The 15,051-nt window shown below is 52.5% G+C and overlaps 6 protein-coding genes across 6 annotated transcripts; 2 read left to right on the plus strand and 4 right to left on the minus strand.

Moving 5' to 3' along the window:
• Positions 1–147: 147 nt before the first annotated feature.
• On the minus strand, positions 148–1,076 carry M431DRAFT_506659 (hypothetical protein). Its single transcript, XM_024918838.1, has 4 exons — positions 857–1,076; positions 736–784; positions 358–498; positions 148–307 (listed from the first exon to the last, which is right to left on the minus strand). The coding sequence occupies exons 1-4, from the start codon at positions 975–977 to the stop codon at positions 286–288; spliced, it is 333 nt and encodes a 110-aa protein (XP_024776603.1). The 5' UTR covers positions 978–1,076; the 3' UTR covers positions 148–285.
• A 619-nt stretch (positions 1,077–1,695) lies between these two features.
• Positions 1,696–2,706, plus strand: M431DRAFT_493395 (hypothetical protein; the record flags this gene model as incomplete). The annotated part of the gene is made up of 3 exons (XM_024917109.1): positions 1,696–1,938; positions 2,050–2,253; positions 2,344–2,706. The coding sequence occupies 3 exons, from the start codon at positions 1,696–1,698 to the stop codon at positions 2,704–2,706; spliced, it is 810 nt and encodes a 269-aa protein (XP_024776604.1).
• Positions 2,707–3,581: 875 nt separating this feature from the next.
• On the minus strand, positions 3,582–4,014 carry M431DRAFT_80184 (hypothetical protein; the record flags this gene model as incomplete). Its single annotated transcript, XM_024922915.1, has 3 exons — positions 3,582–3,722; positions 3,787–3,849; positions 3,925–4,014. 3 exons carry the CDS (start codon positions 4,012–4,014, stop codon positions 3,582–3,584), a joined length of 294 nt encoding a protein of 97 aa, XP_024776605.1.
• A 282-nt stretch (positions 4,015–4,296) lies between these two features.
• Positions 4,297–11,746, minus strand: M431DRAFT_506663 (hypothetical protein). Its single transcript, XM_024918839.1, has 3 exons — positions 11,412–11,746; positions 7,303–11,275; positions 4,297–7,244 (listed from the first exon to the last, which is right to left on the minus strand). Coding segments are annotated over exons 1-3 (6,438 nt in total). The 5' UTR covers positions 11,414–11,746; the 3' UTR covers positions 4,297–4,781.
• A 496-nt stretch (positions 11,747–12,242) lies between these two features.
• Positions 12,243–13,413, plus strand: M431DRAFT_82143 (hypothetical protein; the record flags this gene model as incomplete). The annotated part of the gene is made up of 3 exons (XM_024923124.1): positions 12,243–12,461; positions 12,511–13,290; positions 13,348–13,413. 3 exons carry the CDS (start codon positions 12,243–12,245, stop codon positions 13,411–13,413), a joined length of 1,065 nt encoding a protein of 354 aa, XP_024776607.1.
• An 80-nt stretch (positions 13,414–13,493) lies between these two features.
• On the minus strand, positions 13,494–14,500 carry M431DRAFT_480556 (hypothetical protein; the record flags this gene model as incomplete). The annotated part of the gene is made up of 2 exons (XM_024915882.1): positions 13,494–14,156; positions 14,231–14,500. The coding sequence occupies 2 exons, from the start codon at positions 14,498–14,500 to the stop codon at positions 13,494–13,496; spliced, it is 933 nt and encodes a 310-aa protein (XP_024776608.1).
• Between the last annotated feature and the right edge of the window lie 551 nt (positions 14,501–15,051).

Below are 15,051 nucleotides of genomic sequence, written 5' to 3' on the forward strand. Positions count from 1 at the left end.
TTGCGAGTCAAGCAGAGTGAGAGGAGTGCAATCAATCTTCCAAATCTAATAGACGTTCAACCCACGGAGGAGTGAGAGAGGAACGCATATGCTGAGATGGATGTCACCAAAGGATCATCATCATGAGTATCACTGTAAACACAAGTTGCTGCTGTGATTCGTTATTCTTAGTATTAGGGACGAGGCGCATTGCTTTCCTCTTCTAGTTCGTAATCGGTGTGGTATCATATTTCGTCTCATAATCTTCTTCTTCTTCTTCATAGATCATCCATGGCAGTGCACCATTCATTTCGTGCTCATGTTGGCCCTGTTAAATAATGTTAGAAGCGCCTATAGCTCGACTCCCACATGGCTTACTGATCCAAGCCCAGGTAATCGGCCGCGGCCAACAGCTCAAGGCAGAGCTCTACAGGAATGTCCATGTCGGGCACGTCTTCGCTGTTTCTGTAACGGTACCAGTAGTGGAAGTACTCGACCACTTTGTCGAGCACCATTCCGCTGTCGGGAGGAGTCAGTCAGCCAGTTCGGACACGATGTGGAATCATGGCAGCAGGCATTTCCAAGGTGGTTTTTTCTCTTGGTCGGTTCAAGTGTAGTTGCAATATCAGCCAGACCAGCGAGCACACTCTCCCGAGACAATGAGTCTGGGTGAGATGGCAGCGTTCTGTCAAGTAATGCTCGTGAATTGTCGTCACCCCACGCAGACATTTCATCGCTGTGCATTGTACATCTTACCTCATCTCTTGGAACACGCATCTGGCGTCCTTGGCCTCGACGAATTGACCTGCACAAACATGTGAGCAGGCAGAGGAACAAATAAGAGATATTGGTGGTTCCCGGGGTGTTCTTCACGCACTCCTCGGGTCCAGCATGCCCTTGATGATCGGGCTCACCATGGCAGCCTCACGCAGCACGACAAACTCGAAACCGTCTCCGGAAACGAGCGTCACGTACTTGCTGGGCGGAGCGAGATCCATGGTGACTTTGCACAAAAGCAAGAAGGAAGAAGAAGAAATTAAAAAAGGAGAATCCACGTGTGGTGGAAAAAGAAAAAAGAGCTTTATACTGCAAATTTCGACTCGCCGTGCTCGCGTCTACACAGACTGAACTAGACAAGTTAGAATTTTCGCGAGCGGCTAATGCACGGACCAACCTCGGAGCCGGAACAACCCGCCCCAGCCACTCGCCAATGTCTGTCACGTCAGTGCACCGCCATCCGTTGCCCGGCCAACTGTTTACTCAGCCCTTTGGGCTCCGGTTTCCATGTCCCCCGTCTGCACCAGCTGCAGCAACAAGTCCTTGTCCCACCAACTGTCTCGTTGCCCGGAGCGAACAGCAATAGCAACAGCAGAGCCAAGTACAACATCGTCATTCCCCCCCCAGCCTCTGCATCCCGTCCGTCTTGCAAACCTTCAGCTACGGGGGCTGCGCTACAGTCGAACAGTCGCCGCATCGTATCCCACACCGCCGCAGCTGCTTTATTCATCTAATCTCTTTTTTTCTTTTTCGTGTTATTTTTTTTTCTTTTGCCCTTACACCGCATTGTTCCTTTACTTGCATGCCGGCCGGATCCTCTGTTTCTGCCGCGGTGCCCACTCCTATTCTTTGTTGAAGCAGCTTCAGCATTCCAGTCGAGAGAGGAGACCACCATTGGCTGCCTGAGACAAGCTCTCTCTCCCAGCACCCGCTCCCATCATGGCGGCGTATCAGAACCGCAACTCGCAATATGCGACGGGCAGCAACGAGAAGCGCGGCCAGCGCACCCGCTCCAGCGAGGGAACTGTCAGTACAACCATGAGCTCATCGTCAGGCCGCGATTCAGCAGCGACTCACGTAACGGAGGCCCCGACATATTCGAAGAAGATTGTCGTTGTAGGAGACGGTGGATGCGGCAAAACATGTCTGCTCATCAGCTACAGCCAGGGCTATTTCCCAGAGGTAAGCAACCCCCCAAGGCTCCAGCCGCGGCCGCAGCCTTGTCGCCTTTTTGTTTTGTCGCGTATCTTGCACGAGAAAACGGATACTGACGGCCGCCTCCCTCGCGGGCAGAAATATGTTCCTACAGTATTCGAAAACTACATCACCTACCCGACGCACCCGCCCACCGGCAAGACGGTAGAGCTCGCCTTGTGGGATACCGCCGGCCAAGAAGAATACGATCGCCTCCGTCCCTTGTCGTACCCGGAAACCGACCTCATCTTCGTTTGTTTCGCCATCGATTGCCCCAACTCTTTGGACAATGTCATGGATAAGGCATGGCCCCCCCTTTCTCTTTCCCCCCTTTAATCTGAACCGGCATACGTCACTCGTCGGCGTCTTCAAATCTGCTAACTCTGGCCACAGTGGTACCCCGAGGTTCTGCATTTCTGCCCTTACACCCCCCTGATTCTGGTCGGCCTGAAATCAGATCTCCGACACAAGAAATCCTGCATCGACATGCTCAAGACCCAGGGACTCACGCCTGTCACCGCAGAGCAGGGAATGGCTGTTGCCAAGAAGATGGGAGCCCATTATATGGAGTGCAGCAGTAAGGAAATGCGAGGTGTCGACGAAATCTTCGAGCAGGCCATCATGACTGTTGTGGCCAACGACCGGAGGAACATGGAGACGCCTGCCGCGTTAGCTGCGTCCGCAGGCGATGGGAAGACACAAGCTCCCGTGGTAGGGGGCCTTAAGAGGAAGAAGAGAAAGTGTCAATTTCTCTAAAGGGCTCGCTCGAAATCTCCGAATGCTCATCATTTTCTGCACCGGCAGCAGAAGGCAGCACGCCGTCGAGGGTGGATTTGGTTTGGGCGTCGAGAGCGGGTTGCGGATGCAGATGCGGATGTGGACGCGGACGTGGATGCGGATACCGAAATTGTAATGACCATCAGACGATTCCTTTACGACGATTTGCGCCCCTTTACGAACGACGTCCAACGGCTATGGTCCACGATTCTCAAGACGATGAAAGCGAGGTGGTGGGAGACGAGCTGCTGGTGCATCTCTCTCCTCGAAAGAAAGCTACAGCCTGGTATATAAGCGGGAGTCCGCGTGGTTGATTTAAACATATTCGAGCCGGCCTCTTTTTTTGGATTTGCGCTTCAGGTCCTGCTATGCTAGCCTTTTGACGCATGGAAGGGAAGGGCGGATTGTGGGAGCCACGAACTTTTTTAAACGCAACTAGGAAACGGCGGTGGTGACGTTTTTTGCGAAACTTTGTGTGGTCTTTTAGTACTTTTTTTTTTTTTTACTATTCTCTTTTGTTTCGTGTTTCTTTTTTTCTATCCGCTTTTGCGTCTTCTCTTATGTAGCATGATACTGTTGAGTTCAATCAGGTTTGGGATTGGGAGATTAAAAAATCATCATATTCACACCCCTATACCGGCTGTCTCTTCTCTTCCCTACTTTCAACCCCCCTATTTCATTTCCGATCCAGCGATCGTGTTGTAGTGATAGTGATAGTGTAGATTATACAAAGCGTAGATGGGCTGGGGTACTTTGGTGGAGGGGGGTATCTTTTGCCCATGCGTGCTGTAGCAATATAATCTCTCGTTTGTTGTCCGCTTCTCTCTCTCTTTTGGGTATCTTTATCTTTATCTTTACTCTTGCATTGTCTCGTCGTCGTCGTTGTGCTTTGCGGCGTCTTGTTGGTCGGTCTGTTTATTGGATTCTTCGTCTTTGCCCATTACGTTTTCGAATTGTGACCAGAGGGCTTCTACAGAGGAGAATTCATTGCCGACCTAACTCCAATTATTAGCCCATATTCATTTAAATCTCGGGTAATTTGTTTTGAGGGGGACGAACAGCGATGATGGCCTCGAGGGATCGATTCAATTTGTTGATGTTGCCGAGGACTTGTTCGAAGCTCTAATCCCCACCACCCGCGACGTCAGTATAAAAGCGCGTGGCGAGGTGTCTTTGCTATAAAGGAAAGGAACGTACTTCGGCAATGTCGCCGACGAGGGCTTCTCGTTGCTGTTCGAAATACGCTCTGCTGCTTGCTGTGCCGGCGCCGCTGGTGCGAGAGTCCATTGCGAGGACCGGCTGCTGCTGCTGCTGTTTAGATGCTTTATACTGTCGTGTTGCTTTGTTTTTTGTTCGGGGTGAAGTGGATTGATTATTGAGTATGGGTGATTTTGTTGGAGTGTAGGAGGGAAGCTTTTGAGGTTGCGCGACGCGTTGAGTGGCTGGAACGTTATCCTGCAGCTTCTCCAACTTTGCTGTAGCTCATGGTGGGGTTGGCGTGTTTGTCTCTTTTGCCAATAGTGCCCCGCCCGTATCATTCTCCAATTCGATGTTAACACAATTGGAGGAGGCTATTCTATTTCTAACATCAAGTTTCACACAAGAAGATGTGAAATCAAAATTCATATACTGAAGATATACTTCATTGTTCGAGATAAATATCATACAATATCGCCACAAAGCGATCCTCCACAACCAGCAATCTCACACTGCAGTCCTGTCCAAACTCAAAAACATCCTATAACAGTCGCAATTCCATAAACAACACGTTTTTAAACAAAGAGTAAACACACCAGATCCCCTCCCTCCGATTCACAATTGGCCTCCATCAACATTGCATAAACCCACCCGGAGACTTCCTATATAATCACCCCAGTACCCTAAAGTGCCCTCTATAGATTTACACCCAACTCGTGTAGATTGATGACAGTAAAGACGCGTATACAAAAACTTGGAAAAGCAACGAGCAATGGCAAGGCAAAACACATGGATTATAATGAGGACTCCTCATGTTATTTTCCCTTGCTCATCCAATGGTCGTCAACAGGCGCTCTTCAGCGTCCGAACCTATCAGGGTGCCTGTCGTACTCGTGAGGTCGAAGACTGCCCCGGTTCATTATGTCACGCGGGTCTCTCGGGTCTCTTGGATCTCTGGGGTCTCGCAAGTCTCTTGGGTCTCGATCTCGCGGATCTCTTTGATCTCTCGGGTCTCTCGAGTCACGTGGCTGCATCTCTCTTGGGTCTGGTGCTGGATAAACATGTACTTGAGGCTGAGGAGGTGGCGGCCCGCGGCTATCGTAAACACTTGGAGTATAGCTTCGGCTAGGCGGAACATCTCTTGGATCTCTTGGATCTCGAGGGTCGCGAGGGTCCCGAGGATCTCGTGGTGGCGCCGGCCCGGGAGTTGACGTGTAACGCGGGTATGGCTGAGCACTAGAAGACATGGGCTCCGGCGCTCGCGTCGTCTGCGGATAGCGAGACTGTAGCGAGTGTTGCTGCGACAAGCCCGAGGTGCCCTGTCCGTATATTGAAGGAGGCCGGTCATCTCTCAGAGACATGTGCTGTTGGGACGGTGGAGCGGCTGCTGGCCATGCCGGAGCGGGAGTCCCTGGTTTTGTCGAAGGGTGCTGGGATCCCCAAGCCGGTTGGGAGTGCGGAGGAGGCGCCTGTGTTGCCTTGGGAGGTTGAGACGGCCAGCTGTTGCCTTGTGATCGAATATCAGAAGGCTGAGCTTGATGGCCAGACGACGGCCATACGTTGTCACGGCTACTTGGTGGAATTTCACGGCTCCTTGACGATGAGTGAGTTGCGTACTGCTGCGTCGGCGGCGAGGTAATATGCGCCGGCTGAGGCCCTCCTCCGTAGGCTGTGGGATATCCTGTCTGAGACTGATACTGAGATTGACTGGACTGCGGAGGTGGAGGGTAACGCTGCGACGTCTGGGGAGAGTTTGTTCCGCTTGCTGGATGGCTTTGTGGATATGCATGCCGTCCATAATAATCAACCTCTACCGCGGAATCAGATGGCATGCTTCGGTGTCCACTGATATGTTGCGAGGAAGCTGGCGAGGAAGAATAAGGAGGTTTTAGAGAAGGCATGGCCGATGGTCCACTGGATGGCGTTCGTCCATAGGGAGAGTAGTGAGAGTCTGTTTCCCGGCGAATCGGAGGAGCCTGTGTAGATGCGGCCGCAGGTGGTGGAGGCCGACCGATACCCTGGGATGGCGGCGTTGAAGATGGTCCAGGTGTGTGACTTTGCGTAACCTCAGCGACCCGCTTAGGGGGCGGAGGATCATCGTTCAAAAGCGACATGATATTTGACTTTCGAGGCTCAGGCGGTCGAGCAGGTGTAAGAGAGGGCATTGAAGAAGGGTGCTGAGGAGGCGGGGCAGCTGCACCGTAAGGTTCGTGTGGAGGCCCTGATGAGATCCTTTGGGGAGGAGGCTGGGTTGGCCTTGAGGACGGAGGCGCCAGTGGAGGTGACTGTACCGCTACGGGGTCAGAAAGCAGCGACCGCATTGGCTGCTGTGGCGGAACCGACGTGGGATACGGTTGAGGAGCAACAGAACGAGGTTCTTGGGATGATGGTCTCGTTAGTGAAAATGGCTCGCGAGGGCCTCCGCCGTGGCTAAGCTGCTGTCGATGGCCGCCATACGGTTCATAACGATGGAGTGGTGCTTCAGATTCCTGCTTCATTCTCATCGATTGCTGCTCTGCTTGTCGGAGTTCTCTCTCCCTCTCCCTCTCGCGCTCACGTTCACGCTCCATTTCCATTTCCCTTTCACGCATGAGCTGCTGTTGCTGTTGCTGCTGTTGTTGCTCCCTATGCTGCTGCTCCCTGTGCTGTTGCTCTCTGTGTTGCTGTTCTCTTTGCTGTTGCTCTCTGTACCGCTTCTCCATATTCATCCGGTCTAGCTGAGCAGCACGTTCACGTTCCGCAAGCACATCGGAATGTGCTGGCTGCAGAGGCTGTGCCACAGACAAGGGGCGAGAGTCTCGGAGTTCTGGAACTTGGCTAGCAGAAGGCTTCTGCGGTAGCGGGACTCGCTGGGGTTGAGCAGGTTCGCGCTCGCGTTCTGGGAAGCCGAAAGGCGGCAACGCTTGGTGCAAGGTGCGGGCATTGGGGGATATGGATTGCTGCGTGGCTTGGGGCACTGAATGAACCGGTACCGCAAGAGGTGCCTGGTTAGGTTGTGCTAGAGGAGCCTGGGCCGGAGCCTGGGCAATCGGCACTCCGTAACTAGGTATATGCTGCGTTTGCCTCAATGGCTGAGGAGGCGCGGGTTCAACCTTGGGCTGTGGAAGATCGCCATGAGGGTCGGCAACTCCTGGAGCCACCGCAATAGGCCTCGAAGTACCAGATGCGGTGCCTTCAAATCTCCTACCACGCCCACCAGTGGTGGGCACAGGAGGATCAGGCCTTTTCTCTCCTCTAGCTCGCTTCGCATCCGCCTCTTGAGCAATTGCCTCCCATTCTGGTTTTCCAGAATCCTTCTGTCGAACGTAGTAATTCTTCACCTAATGGTTTGATTCCACATTAGTAGAATATTCTCAGCTCACGAGGAAGGATACATACCATGACTGTTGTCTTTGAACCCATGTATTTCGCAATTGCTGACCAATCAGTACCGAATGCTCTTAGAAGGTGTGGGAAGTCATTGGCTTCAGACACGCTCCAATAGCTCGATGCCTGAGATAGCTGCTTCCGTTCAGGGATGGCCTGCGTCAAGTTAAAGGTGGTGATGGATGACGGAGGAGGTGGCGGTGGTTCTGGTCGAAGTGAAGGTGCTGCCATGACTTCTGTGATGGATCCAGGGACGGCTACAGGCTTTGGCCTCTCAATGAGCTGTGGCTGCGGCACGGCAAACGGTGGCTGGATACCTGCTTGCAAGGGTTGTTCGTACTGCACCGGCAAACGATGAGGGTCGGAAGGAGGAGGGCCCGGCAGGTATTCCGCAGCCACTGGGCGGGAATCGGCTCGGCCTCTTCCTTTCCCGGCTGCGGGTCCCGGCGCGGCGGCGAGTGTTTGGTTTGGCTTGGACGCCTTGGCCTCTTTGTCCTTTTCCTTTTCCTTGTCTTTGTCCTTATCCTTGGCCTTTCGTCTTCCCTTCCTTCCATCCACCTTTTCGGGCTGGTCACCTCTAGAAGCAGCAGATGCCCCGCGACGCCCAGGAGTTGCAGCAGGGGTGCTCTCGCCGTCCGTCTGAGGTTGTTCGAAGTTCCACGTAGGAGCAGCAGCTCGTCGTGGCCTTCGCCTTTCTCCATTCTCGCCGTTTTCCTGAGGTGTCTCTTCTCCTTCCGGCTCGCCGTTGCCGAGCTCCGAGACCAAGGCGCTGGATCTCTGTTTGCCCCGGCCACCCTTCTTCCGCCTCTTTGGCTGCTTCTTTAACTTTTCTTTGAGATTCAGCTCTCCCTTCATCAGATAATAATACTGAATGCAGGCGCGGAAGTCACGATTTGGAAGAGCCTCAGCAATCTTACCCCATTGCTTGGGACACTCCAGATAGCGCTTCTCGAAAAGATGGGCTTCCTCTTCTGTGAAGTTGTTGACGGGTTGAAACACATGCCATGCAGCAACAAGCTTTTCTGGGGGGGTGAATCCCGACTGATCAAGGTATTGAACTTGTTGCTTTTCCAAATCGTCCCAGTACATGTCCGGAATTACAGCTTCCTTGTCGCTGCGATACTTTTCCTGTTGGATTCGCAACTCTCGTTCTTTTCTCTCCTCATCTTCTCGCATGGAGGCTTGAAGTACACGTTCAAGGTCACGCTCTGTAGCAAATCTTCTACCTGTTCCCCTGCCCTCCGGTTTCTGCTCAGGCGTTGGAGTACCTGCAGTATCTGAGGGAGCCGAGACCGAAAACTTATCTCTGCTCTTTGTTGCCACAGGGTCATCCGACATGGTATACTCAAGATATTGCATGTAGTTTTCAGCATACTCCTCCTGTGCGCGCCGTTGTTCGGTCGATCTATCGAGGTGCACCTTCTCAAGATACATGGCAACGAAATTATCAACAACAGGGTCCGATTCCAACGTTGCCAAGAATTCCCTATCTTGGTACCAGAGCGGGTGATCACTATATTCGTCGGGAAGACTGTCCACAGGCGGTGTTGACATATATCGTCGGACAGTGGCAACAGCAGCAGCAGCTTGGACCTCCATGTACGCCTCATCTTCGGTTTCTGTCTCGTCATCTTCGTCTGCTACTTGGGATGGAGTGCTTGGAGGCTTGGTCTCTATTTCGACAGGTTTCAACAAGGTGGTGGCTTCGTCAATAGGTGCCAAGGTCTCTTCGGCGGTCGGAACAACTTCGGCTTCTTTATCTTCTTTGGTAGAGCCGTCTATCGTAGTTTCGATCATCGGCTCCGGTTCGTTATTAGGCTCAGGGGGTGGAAGCCTCGGTTCGTCATCGATGTCCATTTCTTCCGCCTTGGGCTGGCGATCCTCTGGCTCTTGCGGAATAACTTGTTCAACCTTTTCCTCCTTCTCTTCTTCAACTGGGGCTGGAATAAGTTGATCGTTACCAGGGCCAGGCTCTTTCACTTGAGTGGTTTCCTCAGTTTCTTTTGACACAAGAGGCTCGTCGTGAGAAATAGGGGGCTCTTCGTTTTGTATCTCGGCAGGTTCAATTTCCATCTTTTCGACCACGGGCTCGGGACTGGTTGGAATTTCGCCCAACATCTCTGACAATCCTTCTCCTTCGTTCAGTATTTGTACCATTGACCCATGCGATAGAGCCATGTAACGCCTAAGTATTTCCACTGGCAAGTCCGGCTTTTGCAGTTTGCTCAATTCAGCTTCGGTCTTGTTGATTTCCATATCGAAATAATCGCCCATATCTTCGTCGTCGGATTCGGGAGGCTCTTGCGGTTGAGTTTTCTTCGGAGGTAGAGAAAATCGAACGGCGCGGACCTTGAGCGGCTTGTGCTTTCGTTTCACAGGCGCTGCCTCAGCAGGGCTTTTCGTTTCTTCGGTCGCTCCATTTTCCTGCGGCTTTGGAAGTGAGTCAAGCTTCAAGGAAGTAGAAGGCTGTCCAACAGAGTGCGCCGGAGATGCAGGAGGTTTTGCATCGTGATCCATCGATTCTGGCGGTTCGTAATCGGCCACGTCATTTGGCAGTGGCTTTTCGAGTTCACTTCGTATAGTTATCTCGCCCGGTTCCTCACTATGATGAGCTCGCATTCTATTCTCTACCCCCAAGTAAGGATCTGACTTTTCATCACTACTACGCGGTCGCCTTGGGTCAGAGGTATCAACTTGTGAGATGCCCCGTTGCAGCGGAGGTTGAGGTGGGATTGGTCGTTGTTGGACGAAGCTTTGCGATCTCATTACCTTGGGCGACTCGGGTGGCTGTTTCTTCAGACTCGGATTGATCCATTGTTTGCTCGATGGGCGAGGGGGCTTGGGTTGCTGCAGTCTGGGGCCCAGAGGGATAGGAGGGCTGTCGTGCGGTAAGACTTTTGAGGGTCCAGTGGGTGGCTGAGGAGTCTCGGGAGCTCCAGAAGCCTGCCCTGCAGACACCGGACGCTCTCCAAAGGCGCGGGGAGCAGTCGGTGGTGGCTTAGTCGTGACAGCGGCCGGGGTAGCCTGCGCATCGCCAGTACTCGGAGCCCGGTTGGGCACAGATCCAAATGCCGGGGCGGATGGTGCTACAGGAGGGGGTGAAACGTCTTTGACTTGCGCGGCGGATTCCTGAGCCGCTCGCGCTTCCACTTTGGCACGGAAGAGCTCACGATTTTCCCCTCGATCCCTCTCATCGCGTGGGTCGCGAGCTTCTGGGTATCTGTCAGGACGCTCGCGCTCGTCGCGCTCACGTGCCCAACGGCCTTCCTGAGAGCGACTGCGCTGGTAGCGGTCGTTACGGTCGTCATACGGGACTCGTCCTCGTCCTCTCTCAATAGGCCAGTCGCCTCGTCCACGGCCTCGTCCACGGAAGCCTCCACCTCGAGAAAATGGTGGTGCGTTGAAAACAGGCTCGGACGATGAAGAGCCGGCTGATGGAGGGCCACCATCACGAGAACCACGACGGGACCTGTCTGCGTCTAGCCCCGGAGGGATATCCCGATCACGAAAATCTCGCGTCGGCGATCGTGCTCTTCCAATTGGTGATCTGCGCAGCCTGAAGTCTCTCTGCTCTCGCCAGTCCCGTTCTCGCTCCCGGCTTCTCTCATCTCGATATCGGTCTCGGTCTCGAAAGTCGATGTCTCTGTCCCTTCCCCTATCGCGGCTGTCGTCTCTGCCAGGCCACCCTCTCCCTCCTCTCCCTCGCCCCCGTCCGCCTCTAAAGTCGCCGGCAAACCCTCCTCCTCTCGGCCCGGCGGGAGGATCTATCAGCGCCTTGGGGCCACGAGGAGGTTCTCGGCGCAACGGATCCGCGAATACGTCCCTACCTTGGGAGAATGGCGCCGGATTTGTTCTGGCTTCTGCAGACGAACGGCGCCTATCGCTATCGCTATAGTGTGATGCCCGATCAAAGCGGTCCGGGGAGCGATCTCCTCGAGGAGGAGATCTGGACCGCCGGTCCCCGTCGTATCGGTGCCTGAACGCCCTGTAACAGGAAGTAGTGTGAGTAAGATGACCAGTGACAAATGTAGGAGACAATCGCGACTTGTCTCATGGTGCAGTCGATGGCGCCGACCAAGGTTCAACAACGGCTTCTGCTGCGATTCGAGCGCGGTACGTACATGATGAATGGCGGGCCAGTGCCGGATGAGATCCTGCATAAATCCCGCAGGTCCCATCCAGAGGCCGGCGGTGTCGCGAAACCGGCACTGGAGATGCGTAACGAAGTCGGCTTCCGTGGTGTTGATCACGAGAATCTCAATCGCTCACTTCCTCGGCTAACAGGCGTCTCTGCCCCGTTGCAGCGCAGGGGGTGGCTGGGAAAGTCGATATCAACAGGCAGCAGACCTCAAAAAACCAAAAGAAAATTGTAGCGACGATGTCGGACTAACGTGCTGCGAACTATCCCAAGGTATCGATGCAAATGGCCGTCAGAGGCTGGAATGATGAAGGAGCTGAAGATCTCGAGGTCCACAGAGAGACTTCAAAATACATCCAGATCGCGTGGCGCTTGAACAGTACAGGCAGTCTTCTTTGCCGCGAGACGCTAGGCGCTAGTCTATTCTGAGCCTTACTGTTACCTGTCCCCCCGGCAGTCAGCGGGGGCTTGGCGCTGTCGACGTGGAAAATTACTAATATGATACCTGAGGCGGTTAGTGCCACGGGCGGGACTAGCCCCGTTATGAGATTAATGGAAACTCAAAAGAAAAAAAGCAGAAAAAATTCCAATCTTTTGCTAGCGGATCAAGTTACCCGCGAGCTGTGCAAATTGTGAGAAGACATCAAGTACCTACTCAGTTACTCACTCATATTGAATTAAGCAAACCTGTAAATAAGGAAGCTGTATTTGTTCTTCATCGTATTCATCCTCTGTAACAAGAGGCTCTTTCTTTTCTCGTTTATACACAGCACAACAAGCTCATATTTTATACTGAGCATTCCCTTTCCCTAACATGGCAGAAAACGGCAGCTCAGGTGCGCCTCCGTTGGAGGTCACCAATGCGGTGCTCGTCAAATCAGAGGAAATGCCAAAAGACGCACAGAAAGTAGAAGAACTCGACTTCAATAAGCTAAAGGGGCCTATCACAGCAGAAGATTTATTCCTTGGAATGAGAAATATGGGATTCCAGGCAACTTCAATGAGTGAAGCCATTAGGATTATCAATGACATGGTTAGTATGAGAGAGAGTTTCTCATGGGGAATCGGCTAACGACCAAAAGAGAGCTTGGAGAGACCCCGAAACTGGAGATAAGACGACAATTTTTTTGGGATACACTTCCAACCTTATCTCATCCGGTCTAAGGGGTGTCTTTCGGTGGCTGGTGGAGCACAAGCATGTCTCATGCATTGTCACAACAGCCGGAGGAGTAGAGGAAGATTTCATCAAGTGTCTCGGCGAAACATACATGAGCTCCTTCAGTGCTAACGGCGCCGACCTGCGGAAAAAGGGCCTCAACCGCATCGGAAACCTCGTCGTCCCTAACGCCAACTATTGCGCTTTTGAGGACTGGGTGGTGCCCATCTTTGACAAGATGCTGGAAGAGCAGGAAGCCAGCAAAGGAACCGAAAACGAGATTCACTGGACGCCTTCAAAGGTTATCCACCGCCTGGGCAAGGAGATTAACGACGAGCGCTCAGTGTACTACTGGGCTTACAAAAACGACATTCCCGTTTTCTGTCCTGCTTTGACGGATGGCAGTATTGGAGACATGCTCTACTTCCACACGTTCAAGAGTTCGCCACAGCAGCTACGGGTTGATCTGGTAGAAGATATTCGACGCATCAACACAATTGCCGTTCGAGCCAAACGAGCAGGCATGATTATCCTAGGAGGCGGAGTCGTCAAGCACCACATTGCAAACGCATGCCTCATGAGGAACGGTGCAGAATCAGCCGTCTACATTAACACAGCCCAAGAATTCGACGGTAGCGATGCCGGCGCGCGTCCAGACGAAGCAGTATCTTGGGGAAAGATAAAAATAGGGGCAGATAACGTTAAGGTTAGTACTCCCCCCTATCCAGGGCCCTCGTGAATATGAGCTGACGTGAAGCAATAGGTCTATCTCGAGGCGACGGCTTGCTTTCCATTTATTGTGGCGAATACTTTTGCGAAAGATATTTAGACATAGATTAGAGCCACTAAAGGTCTAAAATTACAGCCATGACCACAGTTGCTCCATTGCTTTCAAGACTTTTAAGACGCCTATGATTCCCCAATTAGCTGTCCGAAGCTACTAAGCGCGGAAGCCCAGTCAGAAGCCCCGTCTCCCTCTGCCCATACTCCTACAGTCTCTATGCCTTCCAAGTCTTCTTCCATGTGAGTCTGGCTTGTTGTGCCATCCAAGATGGTAGTTCCCTCCAGTCCTAATACCATTGAATAAAACGCCGCAACTGCTCCTACCCCGGCCTTCTGCGCTACCTCTCGCACAGGGCTGCATTGAAGCAGATGTCTGTTGGCGCTGATGGTCCAGAAAGATTGGAATACGATTTTCTGTTCACGGCAAAAAGCCCTAAGCTCGGTTTCATAGCCAGTTCTGTTGTGGAAACGATTCTGCACGACAGCGGGCTTAACGGTCATGTCATTGAACAAAGCTTGTAAGATTGGGAGTGTAGTGTTGGATATCCCAAGGTTCCGAATCTTGTGCGGCGTATAGGTTTCGAGAGTCTTCCACACAGTTATCGTCTCTTGCATAGTGTCCATGGGCGAATGGAGCACTAGGCTATCCAGATATGGCTCTTGGCCTTCAATACTAAAATTGGCTAGAGAGGACTGCACAGACTGATGAACTTTGTCCGCCAGCGGAGCGTTCAGATCATATGGAGCGACGTTATTCTGCCCAGCTGGGGATGTAAATTTGGTCTGGATCTGTCATATGTGTCAACCAGAGTGCTCTAAAAGGAGGATCCTTGATGAGACCACTAGGATCGGGTCGTGCATACGAATAAATCCTCCCGCTTAATGAGGCCTTCCCCCACAGCCCGTTTGACAGCCACACTAACACCACGCTCGTCATAGTGCTTGGGCTGGGCCGCGGTATCGATGGCTCGGAAGCCGGTTTTTAGAGCTAGGTAGACAAGATCCGCGGTTTGTTCCTTCTTCCAGGCAGTGCCATAGATGAGTTTCGGAATTCGAGGGGAGGTTGTCGATAGTCCAAGAGGAAGATCTCGCGCAAGCCGTGATGCTTGCGCCCCAATAGCTGGACGAGCCATGATGGAGAAGTAAAGTAAGCTGATGTGGAATGAACGACAATCAGACCAGTGATTTACTTATTTATTCGATGTTCATCATGGCGTAGGAGATGATGGAAGCTGGACGCTTGCATTGTAAAGTGAAACTTGGAGCTGGTTGTTGTAAGCACATTTCTATTCTCACGCACACAGCAGCGGAGCTCAAGACGCGGGGCAAAGATAGGACGAGGTCACGTCAGGGTTGTCATTATCAGCGTATCTACATGTATCTACTGTGTAATCTACAATCCGTACAGGGGAGATTATATTTCTTGCAACTTACATTTCACACTTAACCGCTACACGGCAATTGGTAAACCAAGATTTTTTTGATCAATTCTTGTCCGACCACAGCAACATACAGTCATATATAGTCTTATCTTCTCCATGTAGCCACCTACTATGCTCTTCAATATTCGGGGTAATTGGCTCCATGAAAAATGACGCCGTCCATTTGAGCCTAATTGGATCGCAAGCTGCCAACCCCACCAAGCGCCGATTTTGTCTCCCCGCCCGCTAGGAACGTTGCCATG

The sequence above is a fragment of the Trichoderma harzianum genome (genome assembly GCF_003025095.1).
Source record: "Trichoderma harzianum CBS 226.95 unplaced genomic scaffold M431scaffold_4, whole genome shotgun sequence".
NCBI classification, from domain to species: Eukaryota; Fungi; Ascomycota; class Sordariomycetes; order Hypocreales; family Hypocreaceae; genus Trichoderma; species Trichoderma harzianum.